General features: G+C 51.2%; 1 protein-coding gene across 4 annotated transcripts; it reads left to right on the top strand.

Annotated features, from left to right (window-relative positions):
• Positions 1 to 2764: 2764 nt before the first annotated feature.
• Positions 2765 to 19439, top strand: SLC25A45 (solute carrier family 25 member 45). Of its 4 annotated transcripts, XM_075005955.1 has the most exons (8): positions 2765 to 2784; positions 9318 to 9385; positions 9986 to 10050; positions 10878 to 10921; positions 11583 to 11654; positions 11931 to 12116; positions 12440 to 12707; positions 16691 to 19439. In XM_075005955.1, exons 3-8 carry the CDS (start codon positions 9993 to 9995, stop codon positions 16957 to 16959), a joined length of 897 nt encoding a protein of 298 aa, XP_074862056.1. In that variant the 5' UTR covers positions 2765 to 2784; positions 9318 to 9385; positions 9986 to 9992; the 3' UTR covers positions 16960 to 19439. The 4 variants fall into 4 exon arrangements, with proteins under 4 accessions (XP_074862056.1, XP_074862053.1, XP_074862057.1 ...); XM_075005952.1 differs by lacking the exons at positions 2765 to 2784; positions 9986 to 10050 and adding an exon at positions 8425 to 8529; XM_075005956.1 differs by lacking the exons at positions 2765 to 2784; positions 9318 to 9385; positions 9986 to 10050 and adding an exon at positions 9424 to 9436.
• Positions 19440 to 20456: the final 1017 nt, after the last annotated feature.

Genomic DNA, 20456 nt, shown 5'->3' with positions numbered 1-20456 from the left:
GGGCGGGAGGAACGCCCCGCCTGCCGCCGCCCGCGTGACGTCACACGGGCCTCCTCTCCGGGCATGGTGGTTGGCGGCGCCGCCCGCACTGAAATGGGCTTGGCGGGCCGAGGCTCGGAGGGGCGGGACATCGGGACTGGCGTGTCAGTGTGCGAGCGAGAGGGGGGAGCAGGGGTGAAAGTAACCTACATTGCTGATAGGGGCTGTCCTGTCGCAACCCCCCTGGGGGGTGCCAGGCTAGGGGGTAGTAACAGGAGAGGCCCTGCAAGCAGAGCTGTCCCTGCTGACAGCCAGAGCACCGAGCCACCCAGGGCACCCTGAAATGTGTGGCACCAAATTGCCCCAATTTCGTGGTGCCCTAGACAGCCGCGCGGTGACTATGGGCTCCAGCTGCCCCCGGCCCTGCCTCTTGCTCAGTGCTGGTCTGGCTGCCCCCACCCACCCCATCCCCGCTCACCACGCAACAGCCAGTGTCCCTCGTGGGCTGGAGGACTGAGCCCCGGTGGCCGTATGTGCAGTGGGCACCTGGAGGGAAGCGGCGTTCTCCCTCTGAAAGCACCCGTTCTCTCTGGCCTGGTGCTGGCTGCTCCTCAGGCCCGCGCCTTTCTCCCGGCCCTGCTCCAGGTTCCCAACTCTTCCAGACCGGACAGCCTCTGCTCTGGGCAAGTTGGCAACCCCTTCCTCCCATGGCTTCAGCCGCCCTGCCCCAGCAGGGCACGGGCATGGGCACCGGTAGGGACGGCTCAGCCTGTAGGAAATTTAAGTGTGGGTCGGGGTGCGGGGATCAGGCCAAGGGGCTGGGTGGTGGGAAGTGCAGGAGTCAGGACAGGGTGGTGGAGTGGATGGAGTGCTGAGGGCAGAGGATTGAGGGCGGCTCGGAGTAGATGGCTGGGGAGCTTGGAGTGCTGCCCGGCTGCCCGAACCCCACGGCTGGAGCCTAGGGGCCCTGTGGCCAGGTTGCAGCATTCAGAATCCTGCCCCCAGCCAGCTAGTCTCTTACTGGTGTGCACCACACAGGGGTACGTTGGCTTACGTTCGCCTTTGCAATGGAGTGCGTGAGAAATCGTGCAAGCACCACAAGGCAGTAATAGTGCAGGGGGGGTGTATCCACACACAGGCACTAGTGAAAACACTGCATGTGCATCTGTAACCACAATGCTACTGTGGGGGTTAGTTGCACACATACAGTAGTGAAAACACACTGGGGTGAAAGGCATATCTGTCACAGCAGCAGAGGGGAGGGGAATATGCCACAGTCGAAAGGTTAACCTGGTCCTGGGCAGGTTTATGGTGTTGTGGTGCTATACTGAACCTCCCCCACCCCCAGCACTGAAATTTTTAACCTGACAGAGTCAATGGTGCCGGCAGGGGAGGGAGCAGCTAAAGTGGTTAGCTCTGCCCTAGGAAAGGGGGGGAAAATGGCAAAGCAGGTGCTACATCACACTGCACCCAATCCCCTGCCAGAAGGCATTCACTGACAGGACAAGGATCATAAGCAGGCATGCTGGTGAGTTGAGGACAGCGGGTGGGGGATGGTGCAGCCTGAAGTGAGGGATCAGTGTGTGTGTGTCCATCTCTGTAATACCTGAACATCTCCTAATCCTGCGTGTATTTGTTGCTTTTGAGGCAGGGCAGTTATTATCCCCACTGAACAGGTGGGGAAACCGAGGCACTGAAAGACCAAATGAGTTGCCCAAGGTCATTCATGGAGACCGGGGCAAAGTTTGGACTTTAATCTGGCCTCCCCAACCTGGAGGCGAGCACCATGTCCTCTGGGGCTACCTGCCTCTCCACCTTGTCTAAAAGAGTGGGTGTGGCCAGAATCCCTGGCGTAGGGATTGTGCCTCCCCTCATTTTTACACCGTTCTCTTCAAGTTGACTTATTAATGTCTGTTGATAATGTCTTTGACATCACCCTTTGTGCACCAGGCCACAGCTCCTAGTTCAGCAGGAAATGCTACAGCAGTCAAATATTTACTAATACGACACTATTAACGTCAGAGATTGTTATGCTTTAAACGGATGTTAGGCCGTGAGTCAGGACACGTGGGCTTTATTCCCCACTTTGCCACGGGGTGAGCCTCTTGCCCTCTCACGTTTTGTTATGAGGCTGTGAGTGCTTTGGAGTAAGGGCTGTCTCTCCCTGTGCTGTGTAGTATGCAGCTCAGCCGGGCTCCACGCTGGATCAGGGTTTGTGTGGCACATGACCTGGTGTGGGACACCACTTCGTTTGGGGTCAGAGCAGCATCCAGGGAGACCTGGCCTTGGTCTCACAGGGATCTGCATAGCACCTCACCTAGTGGAGCCCCAGACTCAGTTAGGATCTGTGCACTGCCTGGCACAAGAGGGTCCTATCCTATTCTCAGGATTAACCAGACAGAGCATAATGGGCACTTTGATCTCAGCTGGGGCCTTGGACCCTACGCTCAATAACCACAAGTCCACCAGCACTTTAATGAAATAATTTACTAGGTGATGAGCTTTCGTGGGGCAGACCCACTTCTTCAGAGCTGCGTTTCTTTCCCACAAAAGCTCATCACCTAATAAATTATTTCGTTAGGCTTTAAAGTGCTACTGGACTGCCTTTTGGTTTTGATAGTGTATAGCCTAGCAAAGCTATCTCTCTGTTACTGACCACAAGTGCGTTTAAGTAGGTGTCTGCTTCCCTCTAGTGGGAGCTTGGTAGGATTTTTTTTTCATTTATTCTCTGCGCATGTCCATAAATAAGGTCGCTATTGCTGAGATTTGGTTTCCAGCTGGTTTGTAACTCCCACCCCCAAAAAGGTAAGGCTGCGAGGTGGGTGTAAAGCATAGCGCTGGCTTTGCAAGGATCTGTCCACGCATGCAGCTTGCTGTTGGCATGTCAGGGAAGAAGCGGCTCTTACCCACGAATGCTCATTAAGAACATAAGAAAGGCCATACTGGGTCAGACCAGAGGTCCATCCAGCCCAGCAGCCTGTCTGCCGACAGTGGCCACTGCCAGGTGCCCCAGAGGGGGTGGACCAAAAACAATGGTCAAGCGATTTGTCTCCTGCAATCCGTCTCCAGCCTCTGACAATCAGAGGCCAGGGACACCCTTCCTACCCTTGGCTAATAGCCTTATATGGACCTAGCCTCTGTGAATTTATCTAGCTCTTTCTTAAATTCTGTTATAGTCCTACCCTCCACAGTCTCCTCTGGCAAGGAGTTCCACAGGTTAACTATGTGCTGAGTGAAGCCTCAATCAATAAATGTGTTAGTCTTTGAGGTGCTACCGGACTGCTTGTTTTTTATGAAGCTACCGATTACCACAGCTGCCCCCTAAAACTGTCCATGTGTGTGCTGCAAACTTGTTCAGGGCCTCAGCTTAGCGGGACAGGAAAAGTTCGCATGGGCAGCTGAGCTGAGGCTTCTCAGATGGAGGCACTGGAGTGGGATCACGGAAGGGGCTGGCTCATGAACCCCCATTGGGAGTGTCTGGATGTAAGGGGAGGATGGAGGTGGTCGTGGTACATGTAGGTACCAATGACATAGGGAAGGGTAGGAGAGATGTCCTGGAGGCCAAATTTAGGTTGCTAGGAAGGAGACTGAAATCCAGGACCTCTATGGTGGCATTCTCAGAAATGCTTCCAGTTCCACGCGCAGGGCCAGGTAGGCAGGCAGAACTTCAGAGTCTCAATGCGTGGATGAGACGATGGTGTAGGGAAGAAGGGTTTAGATAAATGAGGAACTGGGGACACTTTTGGGGAAGGGGGAGCCTATACAGGAACGATGGGCTCCACCTAAGCCAAGGTGGATCCCGGCTGCTGGCATTAAACATTAAAAAGGTCATAGAGCAGTGTTTAAACTAAGAGATGGGGGAAAGCCAATTGGTGCGGAGAAGCACGTGGATCGGACGGAGACTTCTCTTGGGCGAGACTCCATTGATAGAGATTCTCTAGAATTCAGTCAGAAAGAGAAGAGGGGAGATGATAAAGTGTGGGCCAGATCAGATGAGAAAAAAATCACATATAAAAGAATCCAATGCGTCAGGGAAGGGCAGGCATATGAATAGTGGTAGTTTTTTAAAGTGCTTTTACACAAATGCTAGCAGTCTGTCTAATAAGATGGGTGAATTAGAGTACCTTATATCAAAGGAGGAAACTGACATAATAGGCATCATGGAAACCCGGTGGAATAAGGACAATCGGTGGGACACTATCATACTGGGATATAAAATATATTGGAAGGACAGAATGGGTCGAGCAGGTGGCGGAGTGGCACTGTATGTGAAAGATAATATAGAATCAAATGAAATAAAAATCCTAAATGAATCAAAATGTTCCATAGAATCACTGTGTATAGCAATTCCTTCCTCTGATGGGAATATAGCACTAGGGATATATTATCGACCACCTGACCAGGGCAGTGATAGTGATGCTGAAATGCTAAGGGAGATTAGAGAGGCTATCAAAATAAAAAACTCACTAATAATGGCGGATTGCAATTATCCCCATATTGACTGGGTACGTGTCACCTCAGGAAGGGATTCAGAGAGAAAATTTCTTGATGCCTTAAATGACTGCTTCTTGGAGCAGCTGGTACAGGAACCCACAAGGGGAGAGGCAATTCTTGATTTAGTACTGAGTGGAACACAGGATCTGGTCCAAGAGGTAACTATTACAGGACCGCTTGGAAATAGTGACCATAACATAATAACATTTAATATTCCTGTGTTGGGAAGAACACCGCAACCATCCAACACTCTGGTATTTAATTTCAAAAAGGGGAATTACACAAAAATGAGGAGGTTAGTTAAGCAGAAATTAAAAGGTAGAGTAACTAGAGTAAAATCCCTGCAAGCTGCGTGGAAACTTTTCAAAGATACCATATTAGAGGCCCAAATTAAAAAACACGGTAAGAGACCTAAAAAGGAGCCACCATGGCTTAACAACCATGTAAAAGAGGCAGTGAGAGATAAAAAGGCATCTTTTAAAAAGTGGAAGTCAAATCCTAGTGATCAAAATAGAAAGGAACATAAACACTGCCAAATTAAATGTAAAAATGTAATAAGAAAAGCCAAAAAATATTTTGAGGAACAGTTAGCCATAAATTCAAAAAACAATAGTAAAATGTTTTTTAAGTACATTAGAAGCAGGAAGCCCGCTAAAAAAGCAGTGGGGCCCTGGACGATAGAGACAGAAAAGGAGCAATCAAGGAAGATAACGCCATTGCGGAAAAACTAAATGATTTCTTTGCTTCGGTCTTCACGGCTGAGGATGTTAGAGAGATTCCCAAATCTGAGCCGTCCTTTATGGGTGACAAATCTGAGGAAGTGAGTCTGACCAGTATCTGATGAAGTGAGTCTGTGCTCACGAAAGCTCATGCTCAAAACTTTTCTGTTAGTCTATAAGGTGCCACAGGACCCTTCATTGCTGTTACAAATCTGAGGAACTGTCCCAGATTGAAGTGTCATTTGAGGGGGTTTTGGAACTAATTGATAAGCTAAACAGTCACAAGTCTCCGGGACCGGATGGTATTCACCCAAGGGTTCTGACAGAACTCAAATGTGAAATTGCGGAACTGTTAACGGTGGTTTGTAACCTATCCTTTAAATCAGCCTCGGTACCCAGTGATCGGAAGACAGCTAATATAACACCAATATTTAAAAAGGGCTCTAAAGGAGACCCTAGCAATTACAGACCGGTAAGTCTAATATCACTACCGGGCAAATTAGTAGAAACAATAGTAAAGAATAAAATCGTCAGACACATAGAGGAACATGATTTGTTGAGCAAAAGTCAACATGGTTTCTGTAAAGGGAAGTCGTGTTTTACTAATCTATTAGAGTTCATTGAAGGGGTTAACAAGCATGTGGACAGGGGGGATCCAGTGGACATAGTATGCTTAGATTTCCAGAAAGCCTTTGACACGGTCCCCCACCAAAGGCTCTTATGTAAATTAGGTGGTCATGGGATAGGAGGAAAGATCTTTTCATGGATTGGGTACTGGTTAAAAGACAGGAAACAAAGGGTAGGAGTAAATGGTAAACTTTCACAATGGAAGTGGGTAATAGTGGTGTTCCCCAACGGTCAGTGCTGGGACCAATCTTGTTCAACTTACTCATCAATGATCTAGAGAAAGGGGTAAGCAGTGAGGTGGCAAAGTTTGCAGATGACGCCAAACTGTTCAGGATAGTCAAAACCAAAGCAGACTGTGAAGAACTTCAAAAAGATCTCAGCAAACTGAGTGATTGGGCAGCAAAATGGCAAATGAAATTTAATGTGGGTAAGTGTAAGGTAATGCACATTGGGAAGAATAACCCCAATTATACATACAATATGATGGGGGCAAATTTAGCTACAACAGATCAGGAAAGGGATCTTGGAATTATAGTGGATAGTTCTCTGAAAACATCCACGCAGTGTGCAGCAGCAGTCAGTAAAGCAAATAGGATGTTAGGAATAACTAAAAAAGGGATAGAAAATAAGACGAAGAATATCTTACTTCCCCTGTATAAAACTATGGTATGCCCACATCTTGAGTACTGCGTGCAGATGTGGTCTCCTCACCTGAGAAAAGATATATTGGCATTAGAAAAGGTTCAGAAAAGGGCAACTAAAATGATTAAGGGTTTGAAACGGGTCCCATAGGAGGAGAGGCCAGAGAGACTGGGACTTTTCAGTCTAGAAAAGAGGAGGCTGAGGGGCGGTATGATAGAGGTATATAAAGTCATGAATGGTGTGGAGAAAGTGAATACAGAAAAGTTATTTACTTGTTCCCATAATATAAGAACGAGAGGATACCAAATGAAATTAATGGGTAGCAGGTTCAAAACTAATAAAAGAAAGTTTTTCTTCACACAGCGCAAAGTCAACCTGTGGAACTCCTTGCCAGAGGACGCTGTGAAGGCCAGGACTCTAACAGAGTTCAAAAAAGAGCTCGATAAATATTTGGAGGTTAGGTCCATAGATGGCTATTAGCAAGGGGTAAGGTATGTGCCTAGCCTTTTGTCGAAGGCGGGAGATGGATGGCAGGAGACAGATTGCTTGATCATTGTCTTCAGTTCACCTCCTCTGAGGCACCTGGCATTGGCTACTGTCGGCAGACAGGATACTGGGCTAGATGGACCTTTGGTCTGACCCAGTATGGCCGTTCTTATGTTCTGTCTCTGGCTGCTGGAGAGGAGGGGATAGACTGGCTAAAGCAGGGTGATGGGAGTAAAAACTCCAGGGTTTCATCCCAACTCTGGGAGGGGAGTGGGGTCTAGTCACTAAGAGTGAGACTGAAAGTCACTGAGGGCCTCGGGGCAAGGTGTGGGGGGGAGGCGCGGGGGCCCGGTTCTGTACCCCCTCTTCCCCAGCCCTCAGATTAGCGTGGAATAGTGCTTGGGTGGTAATTCAAGGTGGCCTGTGGCTCTGGACACCACTTCCACAGTAGCAGCAGCCGGCAGCTTTGAGCCCCTTTGAAACGCCAGGTCCCTGGACAATTACCCGCTTTGCCCCTCATTGGCTGGTCAGGGCCCTAGACTCAGAGTTAAGGTTAGGACACCCCTGAAAGAGAGGGTACCTGTATCAGTATCTTGCAACTCGCGTTGTAGTAATGTCCCAAAACAAAACAGCAGTCCTGGAGCACTTTAAAGACTGACAATATAATCTATTAGGTGATGAGCTTTCGTGAGACAGACCCACTTCTTCAGAGCTGGAAACTCCTGATACTGCCACATGGCAACTGAGACAAAGAATTTGACAGAAAGATAGAAGAAAAAGGAAATAAAAACTGACGCATCAGGTGGAGAGGACAGAAGGAGGGGGAAAGGGAAAGAAAACATAGTTGCTGCAAGTGTCTTTTAAGTGGGCTGCCTGGGATCACTACGATTAAGTAATTAAATAATTGATTGATTAATTATCAGTGTTGTATAGTAGCTATGGTACATTAATACAAGCTGAGTTGGTAGATTCTTTTACAGCTACAGTCCCTCTCAGAGGTGCCTTCTTTTGTGAAAGGTCAAATATGGTAACCGTAAGGCTGCGTCTACATGGCGCTCTGCCCCACTGCCAGCAGAGCTATGCAAAATGAGCTTCTTGGGATTGCAAATAGCATGCTATTTGCATGCTCCCGAAGCTCATTACCATAGCCCCGCGAGAGTTTGGTGTCGGCAGAAGAGGGTGCCGGCACTGCAGAGGCCGTGGGGACGTGCATCTGCCAGCTAAACCCCGCCTCTGTCGCCAGTCCTTTATGCCTCAAACATTTGAGATATAAGGGACGGGTGACAGAGGGCTTTAGCTGGCAGAGGCACAGCCAGCCAGCAGAGTCACGTCCATACAACCTCTGCAGTGCCAGCACCCGCTTCTGCCGACACCAAACTCTCGCGGGGCTATGGTAATGAGCTTTGGGATTATGCAAATGACACGCTATTTGGAATCTCAAGAAGCTTATTTTGCGTAGCTCTGCTGGCAGCAGCACTGGGCAGAGCGCTGTGTAGACCCAGCCTATGAGTTTAAGGGCAGATGGCATGAGCCGTGGGGCATTACAGAAACTTGGTGGAAGGAGGAGACAAAGTGAGACAAGGTAATGCCAGGGTATGAAATACATTGGGAGGACAGAACAGGTCCTGCTGGTGGGGGAGTGGTGCCATCTCTAAAAGAAGGCATGAAAGCAAATGAAGAAAAAGATTAAATGAACCAAATTGTACTATAGAATGAATCCCCATACTCTACTAATAAGAATGTACATATATATATATATGGCCCCTTTCCGGCAGCAGGCCAAGATGATAGTAGTGACTGTGAAATGCTCAGGGAAATCAGAGAGCGACTATAAAAATTAAAGAACGCCGAAAGAATGGGGCATTTCAGCTAGCCCCATGTTGACTGGGCACTTGTGACCTCAGGATGTGATGTCCTTGTAAAGTTCTGGTGAGGGTGGGAACGGTCTGCCCTTCCGCTGGGGCAGCATGGCCCGAGCAAAGAAAAGAAGAGAAGGAGGAAGAGGAAGGCGGAGGTAGACCCAGGGAGGGGGCAGGAGCAAACGGCCAGTGCTCACTATTGAACTCCCCTCTCCAGTTGCCACTGCCTGGGCTTCTGGCCCTTTTGACAGGTGACAGGTAGGGAAGGGGGCGAGCATGGAGCTAGCCCTTAAGCTCAGTGAGCTACTGAGCCAGTTGAACGCCCCTGCTTACCCCTCACTGTGCATTGTCACTCCTGCTTTGCCATCTCCCCATGTGGCCCTGGGTTCTGGCCATTGGGAGAAGGGCGAGTTGCAGGGCAGGGAAGAAACTGGTTAAAGACTGAAACATCCCGGAGGACGAGTTTTTGATTAAAAGAATTAACTTTGACACGATCTTTCCCCACATCTAGATACTGGCACAGACCTTGCATTCCACTCAGCATGTCTGTGGCAGAGTTTGTGGCTGGCTGGATTTCAGGTATGAAGGAGAAGGGCCGAGGGATTCAGAATGCAGGAGGAGGCTGCGGACGTAGGCAAAGGGGTGCAGTGCTGGGGGGGTGGGATGCAAGGCGGGGGGCTCTGGGTTTGGGGAGAGGCTCACGGCTGAGGTGCAGAAGGGGGTATGGGCTCTGGGTGGGGGTGTGGGCTTTGGAGTGCGGCTAGGGATGAGGGGTTTGGGGTGTAGGAGGTGGCTGTGGGCGGTGGGGGGGGTGGGCGCTGGCTTACTTGGGCAGCTCTTGGCAGCAGTGCTAAGGCAGGCTGCGTGGTACCTGTTGTCCTGGGCCGTTACGCTGCACCTCAGAAACGGCCAGCAGGTCTGTGGGGCAGGAGAGACATGAGGCTCCATGTGCCAGCCTGTAATCCCCCTGCCTAGGGGCTGGGCCTACTGCGTTGGCTGCTGACCCATCCGGGGGGCAGAAAGGCCCCTCGCCGCTAGCCCCAGCACAGACCTACCCTGGCCTTGACAGCTCCTTGCAGGGGCTGGTGGGGAGAGGCCCCTTTCCCCCAACTGTGGCAGCTCTGTGAAGGGGCTGGCTGGGAGGGGACCCTCTTCTCTCCCTCCCCTTCACACCCACAGGAGCTTCATGGCTGGCAGAAGAGCCCCCCGTCCCCACTGGCTGTGGCAGCTCCATTCTGCATCTGGTAGGGATCAGTGCTTCCCTGCTGCCAAGGCAGCTTTGGGGCTTAAGGGGAGGCATCTCTCCCCACTGCAGCCCTGAGCCGCCAGGCCAGGCTTAACAGGAAGCTGTGGGGCCCCACAGAATAGCAGGAACTTAGGGGCAGGGCTGGCATTAAACTTGCTGGGCCCATGGCTGAAACCAGAGTCCCAACTTCCCCCAGCCAAAGTCTGAGGGCTTCAACCCTGTGTAGCAGGGCTCAGGTTAGAGCCAGGTTAGCTCGGACAGACTCAGGCTTTGCCCCTGCTTTCCTCCCCCCACCCCCGCCCCGGAGGCATGGAGTAATTGTTGCTGTAGCTGGAGGTTGCACTGTGACGTTTGAGAACCCCAGTCTAAACTCACAGACGAAAGATTATTCTCTCCACCCTCCCCAGCCCTTATGGAGGGTGGAACTGAGGCAGAGAGCAGGGAAGTGACTTGGCCAAGACCATCCCAGGGAGTCGGTCTCAAAGCATGAGATGCCTCCTTCCCGTCTAGCTGCGTTTTTAAAAGAGTGGCATTTAAGTTCCCAGTTCAGTTTTCTTGCCAAAAAAGATGTGACAGTTCCTAGCTGCTCATTAACACGTGAGTTAAAAGTAATCAAACATTGTCTGTCATTGGGGAGGGGGCCGGTGGCATTTTAAAACATTTTAACAGGTGCTGGCAGCACTGGGATCCCAAAGACAAAGAGGATGAGACGGGGTGTGTGTGTGCATGGTGTGTGGGGTAAGGCAGGACTCCTTGGTTCTCTTCTCATTGCCAGGAGGGCAGAGGGGCCTTGTTTCCAACTGACTTGGTTTCCTTTGGACACAGGCGCTGTGGGCCTGGTCTTGGGGCATCCGATGGACACAGTGAAGGTGACTATGATGCTGGTACTGCTGTAGGGCCAATGGAGGGCTGGAGGGACAGGGAGCTCTTGTCTCTGAGAGCCAGGGCCCTGCTGGGGTGCTGGCTAGCTCAGAGCAATGTCCTGAACCTCACAGGGCAATACCTAGTTGAACTCACTAGATTCTTAAATAACAAGCAGGCCTGTAAATGTATTTATTAGGGCAGTGAGTTTTCATGGGTAAGACCCAGCCCTGCCAAGCTCGCAACTTGTCTGTACAGACCCTGCCTGAGATCAGGGCCCCTTTCAGGCTGGAGACTATGCAGCCCCCTCCGCGCTGCACACGCCCCCAAACAAGATCACTCCCTGCTCTCAGCCATGACCTGTACAGACCCACAGTGAGCAGAATCCTCCCCACAAACACTAGTCCAACAAGACAAGGGCCCAGGTACTTGCCCCAGCTCACTGGCAGAACCAGGAATAGAACCCCTGAGTCCTGGCTCCCAGCACCTCTCACTTTAACTCCCCAAACCCTCCTCTTTTCCCAGAGCTTTGAACAGAAGCCGGGAGTCCTAATTCCCGGGCCACAGCTACATGCAAATGTTGCTAAGGAGGACTTTGGCCTTAGCACAAACGCCTTCTGTTAATGTCTCCCTGCAAATTATTTGCTTAAAGCCCGTCTCTGGTTCCAGGTGCGGCTACAGACGCAGTCTCGCTATCGGGGGATCCTGGACTGCGTGATCAAAACGTACCACAATGAAACGGTTGGAAGCAGCACATTTATTGTTTGTTTTGTGGCAATTCCAAGACACCCCTGGCCCCACGCCTGAGGTCCCGCCCCTGACTGAGATCAGCCCCTCTCCCCCATACTGCATCCTGGGGAAGCGATGTGTGTGCGGGAGCACAGGCATCAACTCGGGGTGCAGGGAGCAGGGCAGAGACAAGGGCTGTTCCCCAGTTGCTCCCCCACCATGGCTCACTTCTGGGCTCCTTCCCCCAGGGCTGGGGCTGATCCCACCATGTTGCCCTTTGCCTTGCAGGTCCTAGGCTTCTTTAAGGGGATGAGTTTCCCACTGCTGAGCGTGGCCATGATCAATTCAGTGATGTTCGGGGCCTACAGCAACGCCCTGCTGTACTTGACCAACACCCACCACCGTGACCGCTGTGCCAAGCCCCCCACCTATGCCCATATCATCACGGCTGGCTGCTTCTCTGGCCTGATGCAGGTGAGGGACCAGACAATTCATGGAGGGGTGAGGTGGGGGGGAGCAGAGAGCAGAACTCCTCGATTCTAGGTTGGGGAGGGGAAGGGAGTTGGTCCAGTAGTTAGAGCAGGGAGGCTAGAGAGTCATGACTCCTGGGTTCTGGCCCAGCTCAGAGAAGGGGAATGGGGTTTTAAGGGGATTATAGCAAGTAGGTCTGGGAGCCAGGACACTGGGGGTTCTCCCTGCAGCACCGCAAATCATTGCATGTCAGTTTTTTTCCATTAGGGACTAACTGGGGACTTATTCTTTTCCCCATTTCCTCTCCCCACCTCCCAATATCTCAGGCTGTGGTCCTGGCTCCTGTTGACCTGATCAAAATTCGGCTACAGAACCAGACTCATCCCTATGGGCTGAGGAGACCTGCCAGGCGCACGGGAGCCCAGTACCGGGGCCCAGTGCACTGCGGTGCCAGCATATTCCGTGAGGAAGGGGTGCTGGGCCTGTTCCGGGGCACCTGGGCCCTTGTTCTGCGAGACACACCCACCGTGGCCATCTACTTCATCACCTATGTCAGCCTCTGCCAGGCCGTGACAGCGCAGGGGCAAGAGCCTGGTGAGATGGGAATGCAGTGTAGGGGGCTGGCCGCCCTCCCAGGGCAGGGGGAAGAGCCTGCAGGGGACTGGGATTCCTGTTGTGCAAGGTGGGTGGTGCTTTGATGGGGGCCAGTTAAGGAGGATCTTTTCACACAGCACTGTAAAGCAGCCATCTCTTGGGTGGAATTAACCACAGCCAATGCAATGGGGATAAGAATACCAGAACGGGCACACTGGGTCAGGCCAAAGGTCCATCTAGCCCAGTGTTCTGTCATCCAACAGTGGTCAATACCAGGTGCCCCAGAGGGAATAATCAGAACCGGTAATCATCAAGTGACCGATTCCCTGTCACCCATTTCCAGCTTCTGAGAAACAGAGGTGAGGGACACCATTCCTACTCATCCTGGCTAATAGCCATGGACAGACCTAACCACCAGGACTTTAGCGAGGTATTTGTTGAACCTTGTTAAGGACTGGATGTCACAACATTCTCTGGCAAGGAGCTCCACAGGTTGACTCTGTGTTGTGTGAAGGAATAATTCCTTTCATTTGTTTAAAACTTGCTACCTATTAATTTCATTTGGTGACCCCTTGTTCTTGTGTTATGGGACCAAGTAAATAATTTTTCCCTGTTCACTTTCTCCACGCCAGCCATGATTTTATAGACCTCTGTCATTTCCCTGTTAGCCTCCTCTTTTCTAAGCCAAAAAGTCCCAGTCTTTTTAATCTCTCCTCAAATGGCAGCCATTCCAAACCCCTGATCATTTGTGTTGCCCTTTTCTGAACTTTTTCCATTGCCAAGTTTATCTTTTTTGAGATGAGGCGACCACCTCTGTGTACAGGATTCAAGATGTGGCTGTACCATGGATTTAAATAGAGGCAATAAGATATTCTGTCTTCTTCTCTATCCCTTTTCAATGATTCCTAACATTCTATTTGCATTTTTGACTGCTGCTGCGCATCTGAGTCGATGTTTTCAGAAAAATATCCACAATGACCCCAAGATCTCTCGAGTGGTAACAGCTAATTTAGTTCCCATCATTTTCTATGTACGTTTGAGGTGAGGTTTTCCAATATACATAATTTTTCATTCATCGACATTAAAACTCATCTGCCATTTTGTTGCCCCATCACCTAGTTTTGCAAGATCCTTTTGAAGTGCTCCACAGTCTACTTTGGACTTAACTATCTTGAACAGTTTACAGTAAACCCTCGAGTTATGGAGAGGTTGTGTTCCCACAACCGTGTAACTCAAATTTTCGTGCAAGTCGAGGGGAGATGGGAACCAGGCTGCCTCCTGGTTCCTGTCTCCCTGCCATGTGTGGGACCTGGGAAACTGACCAGCCAGGTGCTGGTCAGTTTCCTGGCTCCCAGAGTGGTGGGGAGCTGGATCCAGGGGGCAGCCTGGTGCCTGTCTCCCTGCCATTTGCGGGACATGGGAAACTGACCAGAACATGAATGGCCAGTTTTCCAGGTCCTGCAAGCAGCAGGGAGCTGGGAACCAAGCTGCCACTTGTTCCCAGCTCCCTACTGCTTAGGGGACCTGGGCAACAGCCTGGCTGCCAACTCCCTGCCCCTTGCAGAGCTAGGAAACTGAGCAGGGTGGCAGCCTTGGTCAGTTTTCAGGCTCCAGCCAGTACAGGGGACCTAGGAACCAGAGGCAGTGGGTTCCAGTTCTCCTCTACTCCTTGGAGCCAGGAAACTGACCAGGGCTACTGCCCTGGTCAGTTTCCCAGCTCTGCAAGAGGAGGGGAGATGGGATCCAGGCTGCCTCCTGGTTCCCAGTGCCCCACCACTCCGGGGATCAGGAAACCGGTCCTGTCAGGGGCAGCAGCCAAGAGTCAGGCTGCTGCTCCTAACAGAAGCAGTTTGCCCAACCCTGTCAGGGATGGCAGCCTGGCAGGAGCAGTTTCCTCAAGACACACACAACTTGTCTGTGTGTATTTCAAGGATTTACTGTAGTATCATCTGCAAATTTTGCCACCTCACTCTTTACCCCTTTCTCCAGATCATTTATGAATATGTTGAGTACCACTGGTCCCAGTACTGACACCTGCGGGATACCACTAGGTACCCCTCTCCATTCTGCAAATTGACCCTTTATTACTACTCTGTTTTCTTTTAAAATTATTTTTAACAAGTTATCAGTCCAAGAGACAATTGATCAGACTGGAACTGACAGCTTACTTTGCTTAAGAGGCTTTGGCGAGGGACCTTGTCAAAGGCTTTCTGGAAATCTAAGTACACTATATCCACTGGATCTTTCTTGTCCACATGCTTTGTTGACATTGGTGATGCATGATTTCCCTTTGCAGAAACTACGTTTATCCATGTGTCTGACAATTCTATTCTTTACTATTGTTTCAACTAATTTTTTTCCATTATTGCTGTTAGACTTATGGGTCTGTAATTGCCAGGATCACCTCTAGAGCCCTTTTTAAAGCTTGGTGTCACGTGAGCTATCTTCCAGTCCTTTGGTACAGAAGACAATTTAAAGGATAAGTTACAAACCACAGTTAGTAGTTCCACTATTTCACATTTGAGTTCTTTCATAACTCTAGGGTCAAGGCCATATAGTCCTGGTGACTTATTACTCAATTTTTCCAAAACCGCCTCTAATGACACCTCAGTCTGGGACAAGTCTTCAGATTTGTCACCTAAAAGGAATGATTCAGGTTTGGGAATCTCCCTAACATTCTCATCCATGAAGACCAATACAAAGAATTCATTTAGTTTCCCTGCAATGACCTTATCATCCTTGAATGCTCCTTTGGTATCTTGATCATCCACTGGTTATTTAGCAGACTTCCTGCTTCTGATGTACTTTAAAATGTTGCTATTTTGTTTGGAGTTTTTGGCTAGCTGCTTTTCAAATTCCTTTTTGGTGTTCCTAATTATATTTTTATACTTCGTTTGACAAAGGCTCCTATTTCCTCACTCAGATTTAACTTCTACTTTATAAACTTTGCCTTTTTTATCTCTCACCACTTCTTTGGCACTTTTTCGGTTCTCTTACTGTGCTTTTTAATTTGGGGGTATATATTTAAGATGGGCCTCTATTATGGTGTCTTTGAAAAATTTCCATGCATCTTGCAGGGATTTTACTTTGGTCACTGTACCTTGTAATTTGTGTCCAATTCCCCTTCTCATTTTTGTGTTGTTCCCCTTTCTGAAATTAAATGCCACAGTGTTGGGCTGCTGTGGTGTTTTTCCCACCACAAGGATGTTATATTTAATTCTATTATAGTCATTATTTCTAAGCAGTCCAGCTATAATCACTTCTTAGACCAGAGCTCGCCTTCCACTCCAGACCAAATCAAGAATTGCCTCTCCCCTTGTATTGGAGGGTAGCTGAGTTACTCTGTATCTTCAAAAACAACAAGAAGTCCTGTGGCACCGTACAGACTAACAGATATTTTGGAGCATAAGCTTTCGTGGGCAAAGACCTGCTTCATCAGATGCTTGAGAGAGAGGGTTTCAGAGGAGGGTTTAAAGGTTTAAACCCGTGTGGGTTCCACAACAGCTGGTCCAAGAAGCTGTTGTTTAAGGTGTCAAGACCCTTTCTCTCTGCATGCAGACCTAAGACAACATGTAACCAGTCAATATAGAGAGAGTTGAAATCCCCCATTATTATTAATTTTTCCATTTGTACAGCCTCTCTAATCTCCCTTAGCATTTCACAATCATTATCACTCTCCTGGTCAGGCAGTCGGTAATCTATCCCCACCTCTATATTCTTATGAGAGCATGGAAGTACTATCCATGGAGATTCTGTGAAACAGTTTGGTTCGTTTACTGTGTCTATTTCACTTGGTTCTATGGTTTCTTTCATGTATCGTGCCACTCCCCCACCAGCACGACCTGTTCGGTCCTTCTGATATATTTTGTACTCTGGTACAACGGTGGCACTGTGGGGATGGTACCCAGGGGAAATGCCCCCTGCTGAGCTCCCCTCTCCTGCGGCCAAGCCTCAACTTTCTTCCCTCTTCCCTTTGCTCCCAGGGCCAATGACAGTTCTCGTAGCCGGCGGCAGCGCTGGCATGGTCTCCTGGGGCTTAGCCACGCCCATGGATGTGATCAAGGCCCGGCTGCAGATGGATGGGATGAAGGGAGTTGCCTACCGTGGGGTCTTGGATTGCATCCGCATCAGCGTTCGGCATGAGGGACTCCAGGTCTTCCGAAAGGGCCTGGGTCTGAACGTTATCCGCGCCTTCCCTGTCAACGCAGTGACTTTCCTGAGCTACGAGAACATCCTGAAACGCATCTGCTGAGCCTCGCCCTGCAGCACCACCCTTCGCATCGCCTCCTACTGCGGGGCACGGGGAGAGCGCCTCCTGCTGAGACCCCCTGCAATACAACTGCCTAGCATTGCACCAGGACCAGCTCTGCCTGCCAGGGAGGAGCACCCCCCCCGCTGAGCGCCTGCTCCCTCCTAGCATTGTGCTGGGGCACTGGAGGCAGTACTGACTACGAAGCTTGGCAGGATCCCCCCTCCTACAGTCTGTCCCCCACTGTTAGGATGTGTCCTGAGTCACACTGGGTCTCCCCACTTCCCATGCACCTTGGGGAGGGTAACTGCCTGGTGGGGGTGGGGGGCAGTAACGTGGGAGCCAGGGAAGGGAAGAGCAAGGAGCTGGACAGGGGGAGCAGATTGGGACTAGGGGATGACGATCACGCTGCTAAAAAGTGTGGAGCCACAAGTGAGGCCTCCTGGGTTCTCTGCCAGATCTAGGATAAGAACGGGGGTTTGAGGGCAGGGAGTCAGAGCTGCTGGGTTCTGCCCCCAGCTCCGGGAGGGCAGTAGGGCCTGGGGGAGTGCGTAGGGAGGACAATCTGTAGGCAGAGCAGCACGGGCAAAGGAGTTCCGGGAGGAAGAGGATTCTCCTTACCCAGCCAGAGCACAGCATTTCCATGGCAACAGAAAAATCTACTTTGGTCTGCCCTCACTTCCCATCTGTAAATATGGAGCTAGTTTTTCCCTTTGGTCTGGAAGGTCTTTGGGGCAGGGACTGGCTGAGCAGTGCACAGCACCCTGCTGTCCTGACCTGTCAGGCTGTGTGCAGCACCTGGCATCACAGGGCCCCCAGTCTCAGGGAGGGTGTGTGCAGTGCCCGGCATGAAGGGGTGCCAGTCTTGGTCCAGGGCTGTGTAGCACCTGGCATGATGCAGTCAGGAGCAGGGGATGGCGGTCTGCACAGTGCCTGGCAGAGTAATAAAAATTCATTGTGCTCTTGTTTGGAAGCTGGTCTCACAAGCTCTGTCAGTCCCAGAGAAAGCTGCTCCTAGAAGCGAGGTCAGAACGGGAGCTGTGTGAGCAAGATGGATGCCTGGTCTGCTAAAGCAACCCTCAGACTGGTGCAGAACACGTAAGGACCTGCAGAGGAGATCTGAAACTTCACCATGCAGAGGAATTTGCTGCTCTGGGCCTCGGCCGTGTGTGAGATGAGAGAGAACAGCTGGGAGCTACCCCAGGCCTGGGGCAAGCAATGCTTCTTTGGCACACGTCCAAGCCCCAAGGACGTAGGTGGGTGTAATCAGACCCAGGACAAGAGGGCTGATAGTTTGAGCTTGTAAGTCTTTCCTGGAGCTAACACAGCCTTGGGCATGCACATGTGACGTGCAAAGCCACGGTACCGCTGGGAAGCCATCCCTGCTTCAAGATGAATAGCTGCATCTAGTACAAAACAAGCGCACACTGTAACTGGTTTCCCTGTGCATGATGGCTCATTGCTCCTTTGCAACTAATTGCTGGCTGGGCTTGGACTCATTAATTAGCTTCTCCCGGAGGAAGTTAACTACACCTAACATGGCCGAAGCCCTGACTCCCAGCCCCCTCCTGCCCCAGCTCATGAGACCCCCGACTCCCCTCCTGGAGCTGGGAATGGAACTCTGACATCCTGACTGTCCGCCCTCCCACACACCCAGATTAACCCCTTAGAGCACATTCGTCTCCAAGACGAGGAAGAGACCCTGAGAGCAGCGTTCCCCCTCATTTTTCCCCGTCCATTGGAGGAATAAATGTTGTGGGCGCCAAGGTATGTGCCGACACATACCACCAATAGAAACACAGGCTGCCAGCTGTGAGGGCTCTGCCAACCAGGTGGGCGACACCTGAATCACTCCTGGGTGGCCACTGTCCGGAAGTCCCAGCTCCTGTGCCATCAGACCACCTGTCCTTACCTATACCATAAAGGTCTCTTTCCCCCTCACCCCCATGCCACACAGGAGAAGCGAGACGCAGTGTGCTGGGAGGATGGGGTGGTGCAGCTCTGTGGTGGGGGTGGGGCTGCTGCTTCTGCCACCTGCATGGTGAGAAGAGAGGTGACCCCCTACTGCCCCCATCACACCTGGCCCTTGGCCCCCAGTAACTCCTGGGCCCTGCCTGCCTGGGGGAGGTGGTAAGGGGCAGGGGAAGGGCCTGCAACATGGGGGGGTGTGATGGAGTGGGGGACACCTGTGTGTGTGTGGGGCTCCTGCTGAGGGTAACCTTGATGACCAGGTAACACCTTTGTACTGCAGACAAAGGAGGAGGTGGAGCCTGAGGGGTTTGAATTGGAACTGGGATTTGGGAAGCAGTTAGACTGGGCTGAGGGAGAGAGAGACCAAGGAGGGGGCCAGGCCCCGGCTCTGGGGGCCCCTCGGGGCCTCCTCTCCCCAACATGGATTGGACTGGCTGTCTCTGCCGGCTGTACTGACTCCTCTGTACGATGCTGTGTCCTGTCAGCTAATAAACCTGCTGTTTTCCTGCTGAGTGAGAGACTCTCCTGCCTGCGGACGGGGTGCAGAGCTTTGGGAACCCCAGAACCCCATCACACGGGGTTATCTGGGCCCCCTGCATGGGGCATTGGCATTGGAGGAGTTGCCCCAGGCCCTACCCGCCCTTGGGACATCCCTGCTCTGCCCACCAGCTGTGGCACTGTCCACATGCCCCCTTGCAGGGAAGTTTTAGCTCTTCAGTAATTCAGCCACTTCCCTGTGTCCGGAGCAGCCCATCCAGAACTCCTCTTCCTCCTCTCCCTGGGTTCCTGCCTGCGCTGCTTTGTCCAAGCTGCCACAGCACTGCAACCTACTCCAGCCACAGGCCTCCCTCCTCCAGCATGAGACAGCTACGCACCCTGCTCTGTCTTTCAGCTCTTATATGGACCTGCTGGGCCCTCACTGGCCTTTCCTCACAGTCCCTCTCCTATTGGCTGCTTTTTGGTCAGCCCGCACTTGGGGCTCTATTAATGCCTTAGTGGCCAGTGTGCACCAGATTCATCATCACAGGCTGATACAGTGCTGAGAACCATAGAAAGTGGCTGGAGCAGGATGGTGCTTGTGACTTCCATACGGGACATTGATGAGCCTGGTACTGGAATACTGCCCCCAGGTCGGGGGGCGGGCACTTTTGGGGGAAGTTGGAGAAGGTACAGAAAAGAGCCATGAAGATGGGGCTAGAAAAAAACTGACTGACGCAGAGTTTTACTCACCAGAAGATGATGCAGGGGGTGAGCTGAGGAGGGTGCGTAAGCACCTTCCCATGGAGAAAACCCTAAGTCCTAAGGGGCTCTTTACCCTAGCGGAGGAAGGCAGACTACAAACTGAAGGCTGGAAGCTAAAGCCAAATGCATTCCACTGAGCCATACAGGACACATTTTTCACAGGGAGCGTGATTAATGATTGGAACAACCTGCCAAGGGCAGGGGTGGATTCACCATTAGCTCCAGACTGGCTGCCTTTCTGGGAAGCGCGTTAGTCAAACAAAAATTGATTGTGGGGAAGGGAGGGG

This window comes from Carettochelys insculpta, chromosome 11 (genome assembly GCF_033958435.1).
Source record: "Carettochelys insculpta isolate YL-2023 chromosome 11, ASM3395843v1, whole genome shotgun sequence".
NCBI classification, from domain to species: Eukaryota; Metazoa; Chordata; order Testudines; family Carettochelyidae; genus Carettochelys; species Carettochelys insculpta.
This window is presented reverse-complemented; position numbering and strand designations above follow the sequence as displayed.

Bases quoted from the DNA above. Each gene is read 5' to 3' on its own strand.
- SLC25A45 (XM_075005952.1), top strand. From the start codon at position 8,453: ATGAGTTTAAGGGCAGATGGCATGAGCCGTGGGGCATTACAGAAACTT. The intron at 11,655-11,930 runs GTTGGAAGCAGC...TTTGCCTTGCAG, and splicing joins AAACGTACCACAATGAAACG to GTCCTAGGCTTCTTTAAGGG. The intron at 12,117-12,439 runs GTGAGGGACCAG...CCAATATCTCAG, and splicing joins GCTTCTCTGGCCTGATGCAG to GCTGTGGTCCTGGCTCCTGT.